This window comes from Amblyraja radiata, chromosome 12 (genome assembly GCF_010909765.2).
Source record: "Amblyraja radiata isolate CabotCenter1 chromosome 12, sAmbRad1.1.pri, whole genome shotgun sequence".
Lineage (NCBI taxonomy): Eukaryota > Metazoa > Chordata > Chondrichthyes > Rajiformes > Rajidae > Amblyraja > Amblyraja radiata.
The window spans coordinates 34,222,900-34,242,567 of record NC_045967.1 but is presented as its reverse complement, the minus strand read 5'-3'; the positions used below and the strand labels follow the sequence as shown (position 1 = coordinate 34,242,567).

The 19,668-nt window shown below is 40.4% G+C and overlaps 2 protein-coding genes across 4 annotated transcripts in view; one reads left to right on the top strand and one right to left on the bottom strand.

Moving 5' to 3' along the window:
• Positions 1–15,874, bottom strand: LOC116979054 (ras-related GTP-binding protein A). Of its 2 annotated transcripts, XM_033030471.1 has the most exons (10): positions 15,670–15,874; positions 15,146–15,240; positions 14,020–14,119; positions 13,060–13,126; positions 10,867–11,089; positions 8,539–8,634; positions 7,246–7,368; positions 3,387–3,478; positions 2,840–2,955; positions 1–994 (listed from the first exon to the last, which is right to left on the bottom strand). In XM_033030471.1, the coding sequence occupies exons 2-10, from the start codon at positions 15,149–15,151 to the stop codon at positions 897–899; spliced, it is 921 nt and encodes a 306-aa protein (XP_032886362.1). In that variant the 5' UTR covers positions 15,152–15,240; positions 15,670–15,874; the 3' UTR covers positions 1–896. The 2 variants fall into 2 exon arrangements, with proteins under 2 accessions (XP_032886362.1, XP_032886361.1); XM_033030470.1 differs by lacking the exon at positions 15,146–15,240 and having other exon boundaries at positions 39–994; positions 15,670–15,837.
• A 46-nt stretch (positions 15,875–15,920) lies between these two features.
• tmlhe (trimethyllysine hydroxylase, epsilon) overlaps positions 15,921–19,668 on the top strand; it is a 30,050-nt gene continuing 26,302 nt past the window's right edge. The window contains exon 1 of one of the 2 annotated variants that reach the window (XM_033030467.1): positions 15,921–16,044. The gene's annotated coding sequence lies outside the window, so the exon portion shown is untranslated. Of the gene's footprint in view, positions 16,045–16,310; positions 16,530–19,668 lie in introns of those variants that run through there. The other variant, XM_033030468.1, reaches the window with a different exon arrangement.

Sequence of the window (19,668 nt, the reverse complement as noted above, 5' to 3'; positions counted from 1 at the left end):
TGACTTGTGAAATAGATTTTATTAAATACCTATTAAAAAAAAAAAAACAGGAAAGGGCAGGGAATTGATGCCATTACATTGAATGCTGGGGACTGCGCAAGTGCAGCCCAGTTAGATTGGCAATATTTTCAATTATATCTGTCCTTGAAGAGGGGAAAAAAAGAGGAAAGTTCATCAGCTCATCCCAAACCAGCATAAAATAACTGTGGGAATACAGAGAATGCAATCATTCAACAAACAGACCACTCAGTTGAACTTTCACAATAATAACTACAACACAAAAGGCATAAAAGAAACAGTGCAAACAAAATGAATGACATTTTACAAAATCACAAACCTTTTTGAAAGTGTGAATTGGAGAAAGTAATTATGCTATTTGTTTCAGCACTTACATTCTATGAATACCACTGAACTGATTATCTTCATATCTCCTTAATAAATTGATATCACTTCCTTTAACATGGGAGTTTTCATCATATATACATCTAATGTGCTTAACTTCATTTTGGAGGGGTAAAGAAAAGAGCATTGGTTAGATTGTCAGGTCTGAAAGAAAAAGACAAGGCATATTTTGCATGCAGAATTGAAAGACAGATTTTGAAATTATATAAACCCCAGAGCACTTTTCAAAAAGTTGCCGATCCTGTCTGAAGTGTCAATAAGATGGGACCAGGTGACGCTGTATCATGTGAGAGTATTGAAGCAGTGTCTGGAATGAACAGGGACTGTTGCATTCAGGAAACAAGACAAATTACATGGCAAGGTGTTCAAGGTCACAAAAAATGTGACAACTGCAGCAAATTACTCAAAAACAGACACGATATAAAGAATTATATCAGGAAATATCAAGTTGTCGTACACCCATTTGATATCTTGTCCATAATAAAGCCGCCCATTCAACGAACCAAAAGGCTGTGTTTAGGACCATCAACTCTCTCCAGCTTCTCAAAGTGTTTCCGGGCATTACGAATATTGATGAGTGTAGCTGCTGAAGCTAAAGGGGTTTAGGAAAAAGCAGAATTAATTCAAAATGAGAAACCGTCCCCCCCAAAAAATGCACTAAAATAAACAAATCCACTTCCTGCAGTCTTTTTTTTTTTTTACTGTTTTGCAGAATTTGTATACCTTATGGATATAGTGTATAAATTTTTTTTTATGTGTTATCTCTGTCTATGTGCTTGTTTTGGTGTACAAGCAAGATTTTCAGTATACTTGCACCTCACCAGACTTGTGCACATGACAATAAACACACCAACCTGACTTGAGAAACGTGCAATCATTGAAATCAGAAGCAGAAGTGAAAGCAGGAAGAGGCCATGTCCTTCTTTGGTCCGAAATCAGCACACTCCCAATTTCAGTCTTGCTATCACAGCAATTCCCAATGGAAACAGGGAGGGCTTTATTACCCAAGACTATTTCTACCTACTATCAATCATTTTGAGAACAACATTTGTAAAGTGACAGAAAGAGAAAAGGTAGGTACTCATAAATCATTAAACTATATCATGAATATACAAACAAGAAAGGAAATATGTAGATGTAAAAAACATAGAGATGTAATGTGCCACCAAAATTTTTTAAAAAGGCAGATATCAAGAGCTGGAAGTTATTCTATAGTCAAATGAAATAGGTTCATGAAAGAAGGGTTTCTGAAGAAGGGTTTTGGCCCGAAACGTCACCTATTTCCTTCGCTCCATAGATGCTGCTGCACCCGCTGAGTTTCTCCAGCATTTTTGTGTACCCTCATGAAAGATACATTTGTCCCATTAATAATGCTCGTCCCATAAAGACTTTAATGGATTATTGCAGCAATAATTTTGAACTACTCTTATGCACAATTTTCTCAGCTTCAAAAGCAAGAAGTATAGTGTTTAGTATAAATTGGATTGGTGACCAAAGCAATTAACTTTTTGTGCCATTGTAATTTTTAACTTTGAGTTATGTTAATGAAAAAGGGCAAGATCATGGGGGATGAATGAAGAATAAAAGAAAATAAGCACATCGTGAGCATGAAGGCATTAAAAAAAAAAAAAAATTACTGTTTCAACATTAGCGGATTAAATTTAGAATAGAGATAAACATGGAATAGTGTTCTTCGGCTTACCGAGTCCCTTCCGACCTTCGATCACGCATTCACACTAGCTCTATATTACGCCACTTTCTCATCTACTCCCTACGCACTAGGGGCAATTTACAGTGTCTATTTACAATTAGGTAAATTAACCTACAAATTTGCACATCCTTGGGATGGAGAGGAAGCTAGAGCACCTGAAGTAAACCCCTGCAGTCGCATGGTGAACATGCAAACTCCGCACAGATAGCATCCGACGTCAGGATCGAATCCAGGCAGCAACTGTACCAGTAGTGCTATTGTGCTGCCCAGTTATCCACATATTAGCCCATTTTAAATAAATGAGATACCAACATTTATACCCTTTTGGAAGTTGCACCTTTACCCATGCTCTTTTGGTAACTAATACAAAACTATCCATAGAACCTCAGGACAATAAAACCTCTCTACCATGAAGCCAAATCTCCCTTTTTCGTAGTCATTTTATTTCACTCCATTCTTCTGATACCATCACTAAAATTTGCCAGTTCCACTTCAAGAATATCAATTTTTGACATTAAAAACTTGATTTAATTATCTCAGTGATGAAATATGTGGCAAGTAAACCTGGGTATCTGCAAAAATATTCATAGTAAACATTTTTTGCCTTGGTGTCGCATCATTTAGATCTGAATAGCAGATAGTAATGTCAAATTGTTCACTGTAAATATCAAAGGACTAAATTATCAGCATAATATTATAAATGGAGAAAGAGTTCTGGTTACTTACGTATGGATGGATCTGACATGATTACCATCACATATGTGTTGGATGTGAAGACATCAATAAATGCTGCAAAATTGGAGTTCCTAACTTCCATACTTTGGAAAGACGCTGCCAGTTTACTATAGAGAGAGCAATAGGAAAAACATTCAATTGTGCAAAACCAGTAATAACTATAAAGTTTACCCATTTTTGTGTCAGTAGAATCCTCAACAAAGTCCAAAAGAAGCAATGTCTGACAGTCAGTTCCAAATACAAACTAGACCAGCTTTATGGTAACACCATAGTTAAATCATAGATCTTACAAATATCTTAAATTTCAAAAAGCATAAATTGGGAGATTCCTAAATTTAATCTGGCAGATGCAGACAACAACAAAATTATTACCAATGGGGTTAGAAATCTGACATAATGTGGCAGAGCAGGTTTCTGAGGTTTATTGCACCAAAGACACACCTTATTGAAGAATGTTCCCAACTGAAGCAAACTGTTTTTTCTTGCACATGCTCTCTCATTTTGATAAGCATAAACATTTTGTTCCTTAAATATTTACCTGCAGCTTAGTTTGAATTGCTTAATAATGTTGCTGATTTTTTCAAATCTATGTGCATCCCTCTGTTCTTTACATTGATAGTGAGAAATCACCTGAAAAATGAGAAGATAAGTCACTAAGAAACATTCACTGTCAAAGGACAAAGAGGTTTCATTTTAAAATGTTCGATTGAAAAAATCCTTGTGTCAACTATATCAACAGTTTGAAGGTAGGAAACAGGGTTGTGGTATTGTGTTAACTCAAATTTTTTTGAGAATGGATTGTTCACTCTAGCCACGTCTTGACTTGTTCCACATACCTGCCATCCTCTGGAAATGTTTTCCCAATAGGTCCCTTTTCCTTTTCTCCAAAGATGCTTCCTGTCCCGCTGAGTTACTCCAGCTTTGTGTCTATCTTGTGGTGTTGGGTTGCTTTTCAGGCTGGATGCTTGCAACGTGATGTAACCCAGGGTTCAGTGCTGGGTCCACTGTTGCTCGTTGTTTATATTAATGATTGGTATGTAAATGCAAGCGTCATGGTTATGAAGTTTGTATATGACACTAACATTTGTTGGATAATGGATGGTGAGAAAGATTATAACGGTATTTTAATCAATTTGTCCAATGGACCGAGGAATGGCAGGAATTGTTTAATACATGCGAGATATTGCATTTTGCATTGTCGGACACACCAGGGAAAGACGTACAGGAAATCTTAGGGTCCTGGATAGTTAAAGAGCAGAGAGATCTAGAGGTGCAGGTACGTAGTTCCATGAATCATAATTTAGGACAAGGTGAAGACGACAAGGTTTGGCATGCTCGTCTTCAATCAGTTGGAACGTCATATTAAAGCTGTATAATTTGTTGGTACGCCCACTTTTCGAATGTGGTGTACAATTCTGGTTGCATTGCCTAGGATGGACGTCAATATATTGGAAGGGATGCAAAATAAATGAGGATGTTAAGAGGCCCAAAGGCTTTGCAGAAGGAGGCTAGATAAGCTGGACCTTTTTTTCCCTGGAGCCTTAGAGATAGGAAAAAGCATAAGGGCATAGATACGGTGAACAGCCACAGTATTTTCCCCAGGATAGGGTAGTCAAAAACTGGAGAGCATAGGTTTAAGGCGAGATGGGAAACATCTAAAAGAGACCTGTAGGGAAAATACGTATGTGGAACAAATCATGACGTGGCCAGAGTCAACAATCCATTCGTAAAAATTGTTGAGATAGCTTAACCAATTTCTATTCTGACTGTCCCATGTTATGTCTCAGATTGTACACTGTACATGCAGTTCTGGCAGAAACACAAATTAAACAGATTTCTTCCCAAAATAATGAGTTTACATAAGTACCTCAAGTCATCTCAACTCATAATCTAAGTGTAATCATTATCTTTCTGTAGCTCAAGTTAAACACCTGCTGAAACTTCCAGACCCAAAAATAGTAATTGCAGACAGTATTCATTGAAAATACAGAAGCTCCGACAAAAATTCTATTTTGAGAATGCAGCAATCTCCATGCTGATCTCACAACAAAGGCACACATTCTTCAGAAATGCTAATCCTAGTGAACAATACCATCCAAATGCAGGAATCATTTAACAGCAAACCCATTTTAATCTAATTGACCATACATATTCATGGATTGTGCTTTGATATGGATAATTTAGACACTGACATTGCTTTAAATAATCAAAATTAAAATCAGGACCCGTTTGCACAAGTAGGGCAGTCAGTTAGGGGAAAAATATTTTACTGACCTAAAACCTGACAGAGTTTCAATTGAATCATCACTACAAGTGCCCGAAGGGGAAAGCAAGTTAACAGTTATGCATCGCACACACAGGAATAAAAAGTAATTTTACTGAAATGCAAATGAATTTAAGCATTTGGGTTACTGGGCTAAATATTCAAAATACTGGACTAAATCAGCTCAAATCCAACTTCAGCTGCTTTTCATAGTCAAGAAAGTGGCCCACAGAAACTTTTCAATTAGGCTCTCATCTTTAGAATAATCACCTAGGCAGGATGTCAAGTAGCAACCATCCCATGTGGATAGAGCCATACAGCATGAAATAAAGCTCTTTGGCCCAACTTGTCACACCGACCAATAGGCCCCATGTACACGTCCCATCTGCCACTTGGCCAATAACCCTACCTCCTCACAGCCCGTTCCATATATCTGAAGAAGGGTCTCGACCCAAAACTTCACCTATTCCTTCCCTCCATAGATGCTGCCTCATCCACTGAGTTTCTCCAGCATTTTTGTCTACGCACCATATACCCACCACACTTTGTGTAAAAAGTTACCCCTCAGTAGTAGAGCTAATAGGACTTGATGTTTCAATCCCTGTAATAAGTCGTCACTCTTGCTATTTGCAGTGGGATTGGAGTGGTGAAAGTTAGGGTAGGTACGTCATCGGGGTCATCAGGTGGGCACCCTCCTTCTTTGACGTTTCATTGAAAAGCCCACAACATCTCCAGAGGGCTCAACGGTGATACCTGGCGTCCCAGTAACACCCCCCTCATTTCCATACCCTCCTGTCTTCATCTTGCAACCCAATTGTTGTCTCTCCTTTTGATCCAAATCCAATTGCTGCTTTTTTTCTGCAGAATTTGATAATGATTTGATTGCTTGTTGGAGGGATCCTATTAAATCGTACACCTCAGCTTAAACCCATGTTCTCCAGTTGTTGATTTTTCTACTCTGGGCAAAAAAACATTTACCCAATATGTTCCTCTCATAATGTTGTACACCTCTATAAGTGCTCCTATAAGTCCTGCGCTCCAAGGAATAAAGTCATAATCTGCTCAACCTCTCCTTATAGCTCAGGCCCTTGAGTCCTGGCAACATTCTTGTAAATCTCCTCCGCACACTTTCCAGCTCGACACCATCTTTCTTATAACTGTGATCAAAAGTGAACACAATACTCTAAATGTGGCCTCACCAATCTTATGCAGCTGTAACATGACCACCCAACTTCTATACTCTGACTGAAGACCAGTGTGCCGAAAGCATTTTTGACCACCCTACCTGTGATGCCATTTTCAAGAAACTATGTTCCTGCACTCCAAGATCTCCCTGTTCTACCACTTGCCAGAGCCCTACCATTCACTGTGTAGGTTCTGCCCTTGTTAGACTATGCAAAGTGCGACACCTAACATTTCTCTGTATTAAATTCTATCAACCATTCCTCGGCCCAGCCAATCTAGATCCTGCTGCAATTTTTGACAACCATCTACAACACCACCCACTTTCATATATCATCTGCAAACTTGCTCATCGTGCCTTGTATGTTCTCATCCAAATTTTTGATATGGATGAAAAACAGCAATGGGCCCAGCACCAAACGATGAGGCACTCCACTAGTCCCATGACTCCAGTCTGAAAAACACTTCCATCATCACCGTTTCCTTCCAAGAAACAAAATTTCCTATGCATTCAGCTATCTTTCCTTGGATCACATGTGATTCGCTATGCAAATCAACAAAGCAGGCTTACCATGCAGAACCTTGTCAAATATTTTGCTGAAATCTATAGATATACATCCGCACCACTGCCCTCAACCATCTTTTTGGTCACATCTTCAAAAAAACTCTGATTCGTGAGACACGACCTCCCACGTACAAAACACTGTTGACTAACCCCGATCAGCCTTTGTCCACTTAAATGGTTGAATGTCCCAAAGAATACTCTCTACTAACTTTCTGACCACAGATGTTAGGTTCACTGGCCTATAGTTCCCAGGCATTTCCTGCCAGTCTTCTGACACTTCGCATGTATTTAATGACAACTCTTGAACACCCAGGGCACCTGCAATTTCCAAAATCTATAAGATAAGCATAAATCACCATCACAAGAAAATAAATTGATTGCACTTACTAGGAATGTAGCCCTTTCAAACAGTAGTACCTCATCAGCTTCAATAATCTGAGCAAAGTTCCTCAGGTTGGTTTCCAGTTGTTGTACATTAGGGATCAGTTGGTACACAATGCTTGACCATGCCTAAGAGAAGCAAATCTCAAAAGTATTGAAAATAGCAAAGGAAGATTTATAGAAACATCTGAAAAGCATTTGTAAAAGACTACATTCACCGAAAGAAATTTTAACAGTATACATTTAAAAATTATTTACCTTCCTGCTAGAACAGAAACTTCAAACATAAGAATATATTTTTTGGATGAAGCTATGCAGTTATGAAAGGCCCATTTTAAGAGTGTTATCCAAACTGGCGCTGTTTCAGAAGATGCTGAAATTGACAGGATAACTGTCACCAGCATATGCCAAACCTAATCCCAACAGCCTTCCACATAGGTGCATTTCCACAGGAGAACAATCAAGCCAAAGATAATTTCTCTTCCTAGACAGGAACTCAGAGGCAAAACATGGAACCACTCTGGTTAATTGCTAGAGTCTGATTTTTAAAAAAAATGTATTATCAAGAGATCACAATTTTCTGATGCAACCTTTCACTTCCTCTTCAATGAAACATAATTCTCATGCCTAGATTTGTTCCAAGCAGCCAAGTATTTATTTATTTATTTGTTTATTTATTTAATAAACATGATTCCAGTTACACAACTGGCCAATTTTCATAATACAATGACGTCTAAACATATGGGGATGCATCCAAGATATTTTATAAGAGGTCATCTACCCAATGTTGTTTCACTATTATAGAGATGTGAACTAAACACTTAATGCAAGTATGATTCAATATTTCCAGTAGGTCAAAATGTCAGTCTTTTTCCAAAGAGGCATGCTGCAAATGTTATGCCCTACACAGACTTTGTAACAAAGGCAGTCTCTTTTGCTCAATTGGTCTTGTATCTATGCACAATTATTATTTTCCATTCCATGTGCTTATCACTTCCCTTTCACTGAATCAATTTATATCACACATGATATAAATATAATAATGGGAAGTTGAGTAATAAAAATCTATTTATGCTAAATTGAATTTTAACGGAACTCCATCAGATCACCTCTGAACCAGCTGTTCTTTCTAAGGCTTTGAAAATCTCATTACATAAAATAAAATTGACCTAAATTTCAAGAAATTCTCTGGGGGAATCACGCACAAATGGAAGATGAAAATTATAAAGAACACACATATTCATGTTTTTGCATAACCTGTCACTCAAGAGCTGCTATCATCACTTCAAACAATCTTACTTTGTACAAGGTCTCATCCCAGATGGAGGTCCGAAAGCACGTGCACTCTAGAGGACGGGACAAGCGCCGCAGGTCATCTTCACGCTCCTTAAAAATCTACAAAATATATTCAAAGAAATTAACGAGGAAAAAAATGCAGTCTTTATATAGAAGTCAACCATTAGCCCCACTAATAATAATAATAATAATAATAATACATTTTATTGTCATTGCACATAGGTGCAACGAGATTTGGTATTCAGCTTCCATCCAATGTCATAACTCAAACAACTAAAATTTAGATACCCAGAGAAACACTAATTATAAAAAAAGTAAAACCGTAAAAGTTTAAAGTGCAAATAGGTCTGTGCAGGGTCGATGAGCGACGTGACCATCCGAGGGAGACAGTTCATGGGGGTGGGGGGCACTCAGCAGGGCCGGTTCAGAGCAGCTATAGCTCTAGGAATTAAGCTGTTCCTGAGTCTGGAGGTGCGGGCGAAGAAGGCCTTGTAACGTCTGCCGGAAGGTAGAAGTTCGAACAGACTATTACAAGGATGTGAGGAGTCTTTGTGAATGCTGACGGCCTTCCTGAGGCACCGTGTATAGTAGATGCTCTCCAAGGCTGGTAGCCGTGTCCCAATTATCTTCTGCGCTCTGTGGACGACGCGCTGAAGAGCTCTCCTCTCCGCCTAGCTGAGATACCACACAGAGATGCCATATGTTAGTATGCTCTCTGTGGTGCAGCGGTAGAAGGTTGTCAGTAGCTGTTGGGATCTTTTTCAGTGTTCTCAGGAAGAACAGTCGTTGCTGTGCCTTCTCGACCACCATGTGAGGTCCTCCAAAATATGTGTGCCTAGAAACCTAAAGCTGGACACTCTCTCCACACTGCCGCCGTTGATAGAGATTGGAGCGTATTCCCCATTATGTGTCCTTCTGAAGTTAATAATCAGCTCCTTGGTCTTAGAGGTGGTTAGGGACAAGTTGTTACCTGAGCACCAGTCCGCCAGGTTCTGCACCTCCGCTCTGTAGTTTGTTTCATCACCGTTGGTGATGCTATATCTGTATTGGATTGTAAACTGAACTGTTCCATTCTAAATCTCATCTGTGTCAAGAGAATTATATAATCATTGTACTCACCTAGAATCTGGAATGACAAAACCACAGGTCTGTACTTAAATATATTTACCGATTACAAATACAAAAATTTAAGAATGAGTGGGTGTAAATTGGGCCGAAGGGCCTGTTTCCACACTGTATCACTCTATGACTGAGCAGTTTAGAGCTATTTCATTACATTTTCTTCATATAAACTTTTCTTTTTGTTCTTAAAGCCAAAGATAACCATGAAAGAATTCAAAAAAACATTTAATATATTTCCAGATCAAGTGCAATACTATATATTCAGGGTATTTTTTAGATTTTTTTTTAAATAGTTAAACGTAGCATAATTGTAGATCAGCAACAACATCTGGATAACTTTAAAGACCACCAAATTAAATCCTGTCAAAGTCAAAGTCAAATTTATTCGTCACATGCACCCGAAGGTGCAGTGAAATGAATTTGCCAGCAGCGATACGGACGGATGTACAAGCCCTCTTGTCGGGATGATCGAAACTCAGACGTCAGGACGGTCGGACACACTCTGCAACTTGGAGTGCCCGAATCGGTACTTTCCTACAGGAGACTGCGGCTTCAGGATGTTATAGGCCGCAGGCCAGCGGTCGGAGCTCTTCTCCGGCGTTCCTTGGCAAGGGAACCCAGACGGCAAGTTCTCTCCACGCCTGTGGCTAGACGCACCACAGACCACAGCCCTATGATGTCAAAGTCACCAGGTCAGCGATCGGAGCCCTCCTCTCTGATCACCCCCAGCAAGGGTTCGCCCGTTCCGCAATGGAAATGTCCACGCTGCACCCGCTGCTGAAACTCCGGGCCCAACTCCAGGAAAGGCAGCTCCATTCCAAGCTGCTAGGCCTCGAGGGAGTGAACATGGAAAACGTTGCCTCTCCGTCGAGGAGGCGACCAAAAGCTGTTTCCCCCTTTCCCCCCGACACCACCTCCTACACAAGACACACAGGGAGACACCAAAACAAAACACTTGGACACACAAAAAAAAACAACACGCTGCTGGCAGGGCAGCCGACTCACAGCGCCCCCTAACCTAATTGCATTGGGTTACTGAACATTGTACCATGAGATCACACCCACTAAAAACATTGGACACATAACCATGAGAAAATTGAAACCTAAGTTCAAAGATGCTAGCTTTTGAGCTACTCAGTGTTGAGATTACCCTCATTTCCAAAAGTGTTCCACTGTAACAAAATGTTAAAAGCTAGCCAGCTAGCTTACCAAGTCACGCTGATCCTCCTGCACAAGATCCATCTTGTGAACAAGACAAAATATTTTGGCATCAGGCGAGTTTTGAAGAATTGCTTCCAGGCACGACTGGTAGTAGTGCATATCTTTTTCCAATTCACGACTTTCCACATCAAAGACATAAATAAGAACTTCCACATTACGGAATATGTTGTCCCGTTGACTTGTAAAGTAGTTTTCCATGAAAGTATCTTGGCTGGGATTTAAATAACATGATGATTAGCCCAAAAAACAGACACTGTTACAGCCCAAGTAAAAAATAGATTAATTCCTTTATCCACCCTTCCTAAGTACAGGGCCCTCTATAATGTTTGGGACAAAGACCCACCATTTATTTATTTACCTCTGTACTCCACAATTTGAGATTTGTGATAGAAAAAAAAACATGTGGTTAAAGTACACATTGCCAGATTTTATTAAAGGGTATGTTTATACATTTTGGTTTCACCATGTAGAAATTACAGCAGTGTTTATACCTAGTCCCCATTTCAGGGCACCATAATGTTTGGGAAACAGCAATGTAATGTAAATGAAAGTTGTCATGTTTAGTACTTTTGTTGCATATCCTTTGCATGCAATAACCAGTGGTTTGCATCTTGCAGTGTAGCTTCTGTATTTCTGTTCATGAAGATTGTGTGGACAGTGGCCATTGACAAATCCACACCTGACTCCTGAAGTGTTTCTGATCTGCCGGACAGGTGTTTGGGGAATTTTCTTTATTATAGAGAGAATCTCTATATGTCATCAGCTGTGGAGGTCTTCCTTGGCCTGCAGTCCCATTGCGATTAGTCAGCTCACTAGTGCACTCTTTCTTCTTAATGATGTTCCAAACAGTTGATTTTGCTAAACCTAAGGTTTGGCTGATGTCTCTAACAGTTTTATTCTTGTTTCTCAGTCTCATAATGTCTTCTTTGACTTTCATTGACACACCTTTGGTCCTCAATTTGATAAATTGCAATAAAGGTCTCCAAAGGTGATGGAAAGACTGGAGGAAAAACTAGGTGCCGAGAGCTCTCTTATACCTGGAGGCAATTAAACACACCTGAGCAATTACAAACGCCTGTGAAGCCATGTGTCCCAAACATTATGGTGCCCTGAAATGGGGGGGGGAGGGGGCTATGTATAAACACAGCTGTAATTTCTACATGGTGAAACCAAAATGTATAAAAATGGCCTTTAATAAAATCTGACAATGTGCAATTTAACCACGTGTGATTTTTTTTCTATTACAAATCACAAATTGTGGAGTACAGAGGCAAACAAATAAATGATGAGTCTTTGTCCCAAACATCATGGAGGGCACTGTAGCTATGCAGGAAACCCAGTTGAAGGGCTCTCCAAATATCTAGACAGATTACAAGACCTTGTATAATTAGAAGCACCTCACAATTATTTTGCCAACACTTTCATGCCAATTGTTATCACTATAATTCCGTATCAGTCAAGTGGTACAAAAAAGGGAGAAAGATCATACCTTGCAAACACTGGTACATAAAAAGTAATATGCAGGGGCTCCCCTTGGTTACAGATGATTACCTAACTTACTTAAATACGATTTGATAAAAATTATCTCATATATATTTAAGGTAGACATAAATGCAAGGGAAACTCAGCGGGTGAGGCAGCATCTATGGAGCAAAGGAATAGGTGACATTTCGGGTTGAGACCCTTCTTCAGATATATATTTAAAGTTATTTCCAACTTAGTAACAATAAAATATTTTATGATGTTCATTAATGACTGGATACAATATATATTCCATTAGTTTAATTATGGTGGTGATAGGGTGAACATTTGATGAAAGTAAAGGACTACAGCGAGTGTATGATGAACAAAATAATATAGTTTACTAAACAGATGAATGTTTCTGATTTACAGCGAAATCAATTTACAGAAAGCTATCGGGAACAGAACCTTATGTAACCCAGGGTTTGCTTCTACTTTGGCCAGAATGCAATATTACAGAATGTAGTATAATGGGAGATTAAAATTAAAAATCAATCCCAAATGAATCGTTAACTGAGGACTAAACAAAAATAAATTAGCATGGTTTTGCACTTGTACAATAAGAGGAAAATAAAACACAGAAAAGATAAATCAGATCCCATATTCATCATAAATATCACAACAGGAAGATCAGAAGAAATTCTGGAATATGACACCTACCCACCACAGTCCCATAGGTTCAGGACCAGGTTTCCCAGAAATCGGACATGCGAATGTTCCACGTCAACTGTGAAGAGAATAAATATGTACTTCAGATTCTACGACGAGGTACCAATGTACCAATTATCTAAGATACTCTTAACATGTAGTGCTTCATGGCTTAACCATGCCTGAAAAAGGCATTCTGTACTTTCAAGTACTCAATGGCATTTGTACCATGTTTTTACATTACTGTTGTAAAAAATGTCAAACCCAGATTATGTCAAATACCACACCAATCTATATTTTCTGGGGTATAACTTATTTTATATCTACTGCATACTGAAACACATCATGGGATGTAATGTTAAAATTGTACAAGGCATTGGTGAGGCCAATTCTGGAGTATGGTGTACAATTTTGGTCGCCTAATTATAGGAAGGATGTCAACAAAATAGAGAGAGTACAGAGGAGATTTACTAGAATGTTGCCTGGGTTTCAGCAACTAAGTTACAGAGAAAGGTTGAACAAGTTAGGGCTTTATTCTTTGGAGCGCAGAAGGTTAAGGGGGGACTTGATAGAGGTCTTTAAAATGATGAGAGGGATAGACAGAGTTGACGTGGATAAGCTTTTCCCACTGAGAGTAGGGAAGATTCAAACAAGGGGACATGACTTGAGAATTAAGGGACTGAAGTTTAGGGGTAACATGAGGGGGAACTTCTTTACTCAGAGAGTGGTGGCTGTGTGGAATGAGCTTCCAGTGAAGGTGGTGGAGGCAGGTTCGTTTTTATCATTTACAAATAAATTGGATAGTTATATGGACGGGAAAGGAATGGAGGGTTATGGTCTGAGCGCAGGTATATGGGACTAGGGGAGAATACGTGTTCGGCACGGACTAGAAAGGTCGAGATGGCCTGTTTCCGTGCTGTAATTGTTATATGGTTATGGTTATGGTCACATTTGGTCTTGCATAGTACTTACTTGTAGCTGCAAGTCGTCTTGTATCCCTGGCTATGTAGTTTGCAAAAATAATGGATCTCATGCTGGTCTTACCAGACCCACTCTTTCCCATCAACAGCACCTAGTGAAACAACAGCAATTTAATGGTAAAATTAACGAGCATAACATGATACCGAACAGCACACGCATTTGAGATATCACCATTGAACAAATCTTGGAGGAAGTAACAAGGTCAGCAGGAGCACAGAACGTGCCCTAGGTGCAAGACTTCAATGATCATGGCCAAGACTGATTCAGTTGCACAACCACTAACCACATTTTCCAACTCTTGGATGCATTGTTCCATTTTGGGACACATGACAAAACTGTCTTGACTCTTGCGATACCCGACTGGAATGGCATAGTGACAACAGCACCAACACAACGGCAAAATCTATTTTTAACATCTTCTCACTATTTTACATGTTCCAAATAACCTGCATAGAGCAGTTGACATTATTCTGTCATTACACTGAAGACTCTTCCTAGTGCTTCCTTGACCCATCATCAACAGTGACTAACTGCTTTAAATCAGAAACATGGGCTGAGCTGCTTGTCTATTACCAGTTTTCCAAATGACCAATCATCTACCCCTTGCCTCGCCACTGAGAGCGAGGAATCTCCCCAGACATCTGCATGCACCTCTACCTAGATTTATCATTAAAAATCCCAGAAAATAACAAATTCTCTGGCAGTCTGGGATTTGAGGTACAGAATAGGGAAACTATACCAGATGGATTGGTATATTAATTACATTAACCCAAGAACAAAAGTACTTGTTAATAAAGTGTAACTTGCTACTTTCTTCTGACAGAAAACTCAATTACTTCCCAAAGCAAAGATGATTACTTTTATACTGGCTCAAAACAAAAATAAATTTGTATCCAAGTAACACTGCTTTAACCTCCCTTCTCTTCTACATCCTAACCAATTACAAACCTACATTCTTCATGGCTGTGCTCAACATCCCCCACTTGCTGAACTTCCTCATTTATCCCAAACTAATTTCTTGTTTTAGGAAATGTAATCTCAATTATATATCTATAGTATCGTACAAATGGAAAGTGAGCGGACACTGGGAGGGGAGAGGGAGTGAGTTGCCCACTACCTTCATTCTGTTGTGTAGGAAGGAACTGTAGATGCTGGTTTACACCGAAGATAGACACAAAATGCTGGAGTAACTCAGTGGGTCAGGCACCATATCTGGAGAGAAGAAATGAGAAGGAATGAGTGACGTTTCGGGTCGAGACTCTTCTTCAGACTGTCTACATCCTAGTTCTTAACCAGTAGTGTTTCAGGTTACAATAAGTATCTAGATAGTCGCAAAATACTGGAACAACTCAGCGGAACAGACAGCATCTCTCGAGAGAAGGAATGGGCGACGAATGGGTTGGAGACCCTTCTTGAAACTGTCTGAAGGGTCTCGACCCGAAACGTCACCCATTCCTTCTCTCCAGAGATGCTGCCTGTCCCGCTGAGTTACTCCAGCTTGTTTGCGCCTATGTTCGGTGTATAAACCAGCATCTGCAGTTCCTTCCTGCACATAATAAAGTGTCTACCTTCATTCTGTTGTCCTGGTAACCCCGCTTTAACCTCCCTTCCCTGCCCTCCCCCCAAGCTGCTGGGTCGTACCTTTTTCTTCATGGCTGTGCTCGGCATCCCCCGCCTGCTGAGATTCCCGATGTGTGCCAAGCTTTGCCGGTGCGGCGACCACCTCCTTCACTCACTCGCTGTTGCTGCTACTGCTGCCGCGGGGCTGCTGGAGCACAACAGGCCGCGGTCACGCGCTTCACTCGCGTCAGTCACATGGCGACCGCTTTACAGCAGCGCCCGTCCCCCCCCCTCCCCCCGGGCTCGGGATCCGTTTGCGACACCGCTGCAAAGCACTTTACGGTAGCGCCTTCAACGCTGACCAAAGATGCTCGAGGTTCCGTTGGTGCTGACGACCAAAGATCCTATAGCAGAGCAAAAAGAAATGATTTAAAAAAACATTGAAAAAGACAACTACCAGAGTCAAATTTTATTCTTGACAAGAATTAGCAGAAGTGTGAACTAACAGAATTACACCAAAGATCCTATAGCTCTGCTATAAGATCTTTGGATTACACTGCGAGTCGGGTCCGGTTACTAAAATGGGCGGGGAAAAATGCCCAGGATCCGCTCCGTAGCGTACTACACGTCAGCCCATTGCATTTCGCAGGAGTGGCCCATCTTGCTCCTCTATAGGATCTTTGCTGACTACAGTTGGACTGAAGTCAACCATTCCTTCTCTCCACATATGCTGCATGTCCCGCTGAGTTACTCCAATATTTTTCCGTCTGTCCACAGTTGAAGTGAGTTGTTTCAACTGGAATGTATCGTCAAGCTGAGGGTGAATATTGGTGAACAGCAGAGTTACCCTGCGAAGTGATGGGTAGAAGAATGTGCTCACTTCACAATAAAGGAAGAAACGTACAAGCACTTGCAATTAGTCATTGCTACTTCAGATTGTGGTGAGTTTATCAAAGTTCAAAGTTCAAATTTATTAGTCACATACACCTAGGTGTAGTGAAATTCTTTTTGCCAATGCAGCACATAAAAAAAGAATATAAACATGACAATAATAAATAGCTTTAACATAAAAACATCCCCCCACAATGGTTCCCATTATGGGGGAAGGCACAAAGTCCAGTCCCATTCCCAATGTCCACCCATAGTCGGGCCTATTGAGGCCTCCACAGTTGCCTCTACGGAGGCCGTCCTCGCCGGGTGGTGGTGCTCCGGCGTCGGGAGAGTCCTCGGTGAAGACTCTTGATTCAGACTCTTGATTCCTGGAATTTGTCCTCGGTGAAGAGTGGAACTGATCCCCTGCCTCGTATCCAATCGCTCTTATCCTAAATGCACTCAATCCCAGTGATACTATATGCATGTTATCCTTTTACAATCTTAGTAATGCCAGCAATGGAGCTGGATACTTTGAAAAACCAAGAATTTCCTTGTTAGAAACAAGGAACTGCAGATGCTGGTTTACAAAAAAAAGAAACAACGTGCTGTAGTGACAGGCCAGACAGCATCTTTGCAGAACATGGATAGGTGATGTTTTGGGCTGAGACCCTTCTTCAGATTTTACTTCATTTCAAATGCCCCCATTCAAATGTCAACAATAAATAACTTGGCTCGCATCTTTGGTCAAGTTTCCCAAGTAATTTATCTTATTGATAATGAAATTGGGGGTGTTGCTACCATCAAGTTTGTATTTAAAGACACCTGTTGTCAATATAGTCAACATCAAATTGTAGAAAAGCCTAATGCGTCTGCCTTTCCATTTTGGCTATAAAGCAGTTCCCAACCTGATTCTATGTCCCAGTTCTTGACCAGTAGTTGTTTGGGTTACAGCACATTAAATGCCAGTTATAATGATGATTTCTGCCCATACCACTTACATTTTACAAGGCAGTGAACAGAAAAAAAGTTTGTGTAATAAAAAAATGTTAGTGCAAAACACAATTAGAAACTAAGTTCATGATAGTGCAAGAGGTCCATTGTGTTACTGAGGTGGGATTAGAATTGTGCAAATTGGTTCAAGAACCATATGATTTTACAAAAGGTACTGTTCCTGAGCTTACATGATGTGGGTCTTGAGGCCTTTGTACCTGCCTGATTATAGCTATGTGAAGTAGCCATGGTTTTGATAGTGGAGTTCCTTGATAGATGCTGCCTTCTTCATGCAGTCCCCCAAGTAGATACTGTTGATGGTTGGGAGGACTGTGCCTGTGATGGACTGGGCTGAGTCCACAACTCTGCAGACATTTGTGTTCCTGTGTGTTGGAATTGCTGTACCAAGCCATAATGCAATCAGTCACAGTACTTTCTACTGGGCATCTGTAGAGGTTTATTATAATAAACAATGACATTCCAAATCTCTTTAAACTTCTCTGAAAGTTGAGGTGCTAGCTCACCTTCTTCATGATTACATCTATGTACTTGGTCAGGGACAGGTCATCCGAGATGTTATTGTCCAAGAATTTGAAGCAACTATGATGCCCAATGCTGATTCCCCAGTAAAAACTGCCATTTGGTCTTGCAGCCCCTTTCTGGAGTCGACAGTTTCATAGTGCTGTTGACATTGAGCAAGAGTGTTGTTATGGCATCACTCAACCAGCTGTTTTATCCCTCCTGTATGCTGGCTCACCACCACTGTGATTCGGCAAATGGCAGCAGTGCCATCAGCAAATTAATCACACCCCAAGGCAAAATCATTGAACTTAAAAACGCAAGGGACTTTGAGCTGAGTTCTGTTGGGACCCACTGCAAACAGCCTTCCAGTTACTAATCACACATTAACTGTTACTGTTTACTTTCTGCCCTACCTGTCCTGGAAAGACAGATACAATGTAATCAATTAGTAACATATGCATATCTTTCATCTCCACGCATGGATTACGTTTTTGGTTTCTTTGAGATCCTATTTTCTGTGTTACTATCATGCTATTTCTGTTTTTGTAATACATTTTTGGACTTTCCTTGATTTTATTTGTCAATATATTTTCAATTCCTCTTTGTTTTCCTAATTTCCTTTATCTATTTTTTTTTTAATTTATGGGGCCTTTTAGACCACCTGCACTAGTAAGCTTTCAGGTTCTGATTATATTTCCTTTTATTGTCTCCTAAACTGTCTGCTTTTGACATCTTGGCCTGTGTGGATTTGGGAACACTATCCTTTTTGTTATGTGAGAATAAAAGCTGCAAGTGCAGGAATTGTCCTGTCAGCTCCTTGACTCTGCTCTGTCATTCAAAAGGTCTCTTCCATATACCTTGAATCATCTGTAGCTTGCTTGAAGTACAACTGTGGAGAACATTGGTGAGACTGCATCTGGAGACTATTTCCCATTTCCTAGTTCCCATAGGAAAGGCTATGGGAGAGTCTATAACCAGAGGGTGTAGGTTTGTGGCAGAGTTGAGATGTTCAAGAATTCATCAGCGGACCTGAACGAAAATGCCACAGCCATCACTGAGTTCATAAAGAAATACATGGATGAGTGTGTACCAACAAATGCATTTGGCATTTTCACCAGCCAGAAGCCCTGGGTGAACCAGGAGATTCGTAATCCACTGAAGGCTAGATTCATGGCGTTTTGGACTGGCGATCCAGATACAAGAAGTCCAGGTATGACCTCAAGAAGTTACAGACAGACACGCGTCAGGTGTGGCAGAGCTTACACACTGCAAAGCGAAACATGGAGGCATAAGTGGCAACGATGCATCACCTTCAGATGAGCTCAACATATTTTTACATACTTTGAAATGGAGAACACAGCACATGTACAAAAACTCCTGACATCCCTGTGGTCTCAGTTTTTAAGGCCGACATCAGAGCCTTCTATAAGAGGGTGAAAACATGCAAAGCATCTGGTCCTGGAGGCATACATGCACCTGTGCTGAAGACGTACGCAGGCCAACCAGCTGGATTGTGCAAGGACATCTTCAACCTTCCGCAGTTGCAGTCTGAGATTTCCACCTTCACCAGAAGGGCAAGTATCGTACATGCCCAAGTGGAGCATGGCGACCTGCCTCAATGGCTACAGTCCAGTAGCATTTACATCCACCGTAATTAAGTGCTTGGAGTAGTTGATTATGGTGTGAAACAACTCA

What these genes read in the sequence shown, in the direction of transcription:
- LOC116979054 (XM_033030470.1), bottom strand. Translation starts at nt 15,696, where the DNA reads ATGCCGAGCACAGCCATGAAGAAAAAG. An exon ending in AACCTATGGGACTGTGGTGG is followed by an intron (nt 11,090 to 13,059) that starts GTAGGTGTCATA and finishes TTTAAATCCCAG; the next exon opens with CCAAGATACTTTCATGGAAA. An exon ending in TTGAAAGGGCTACATTCCTA is followed by an intron (nt 3,479 to 7,245) that starts GTAAGTGCAATC and finishes CTCATTTTTCAG; the next exon opens with GTGATTTCTCACTATCAATG.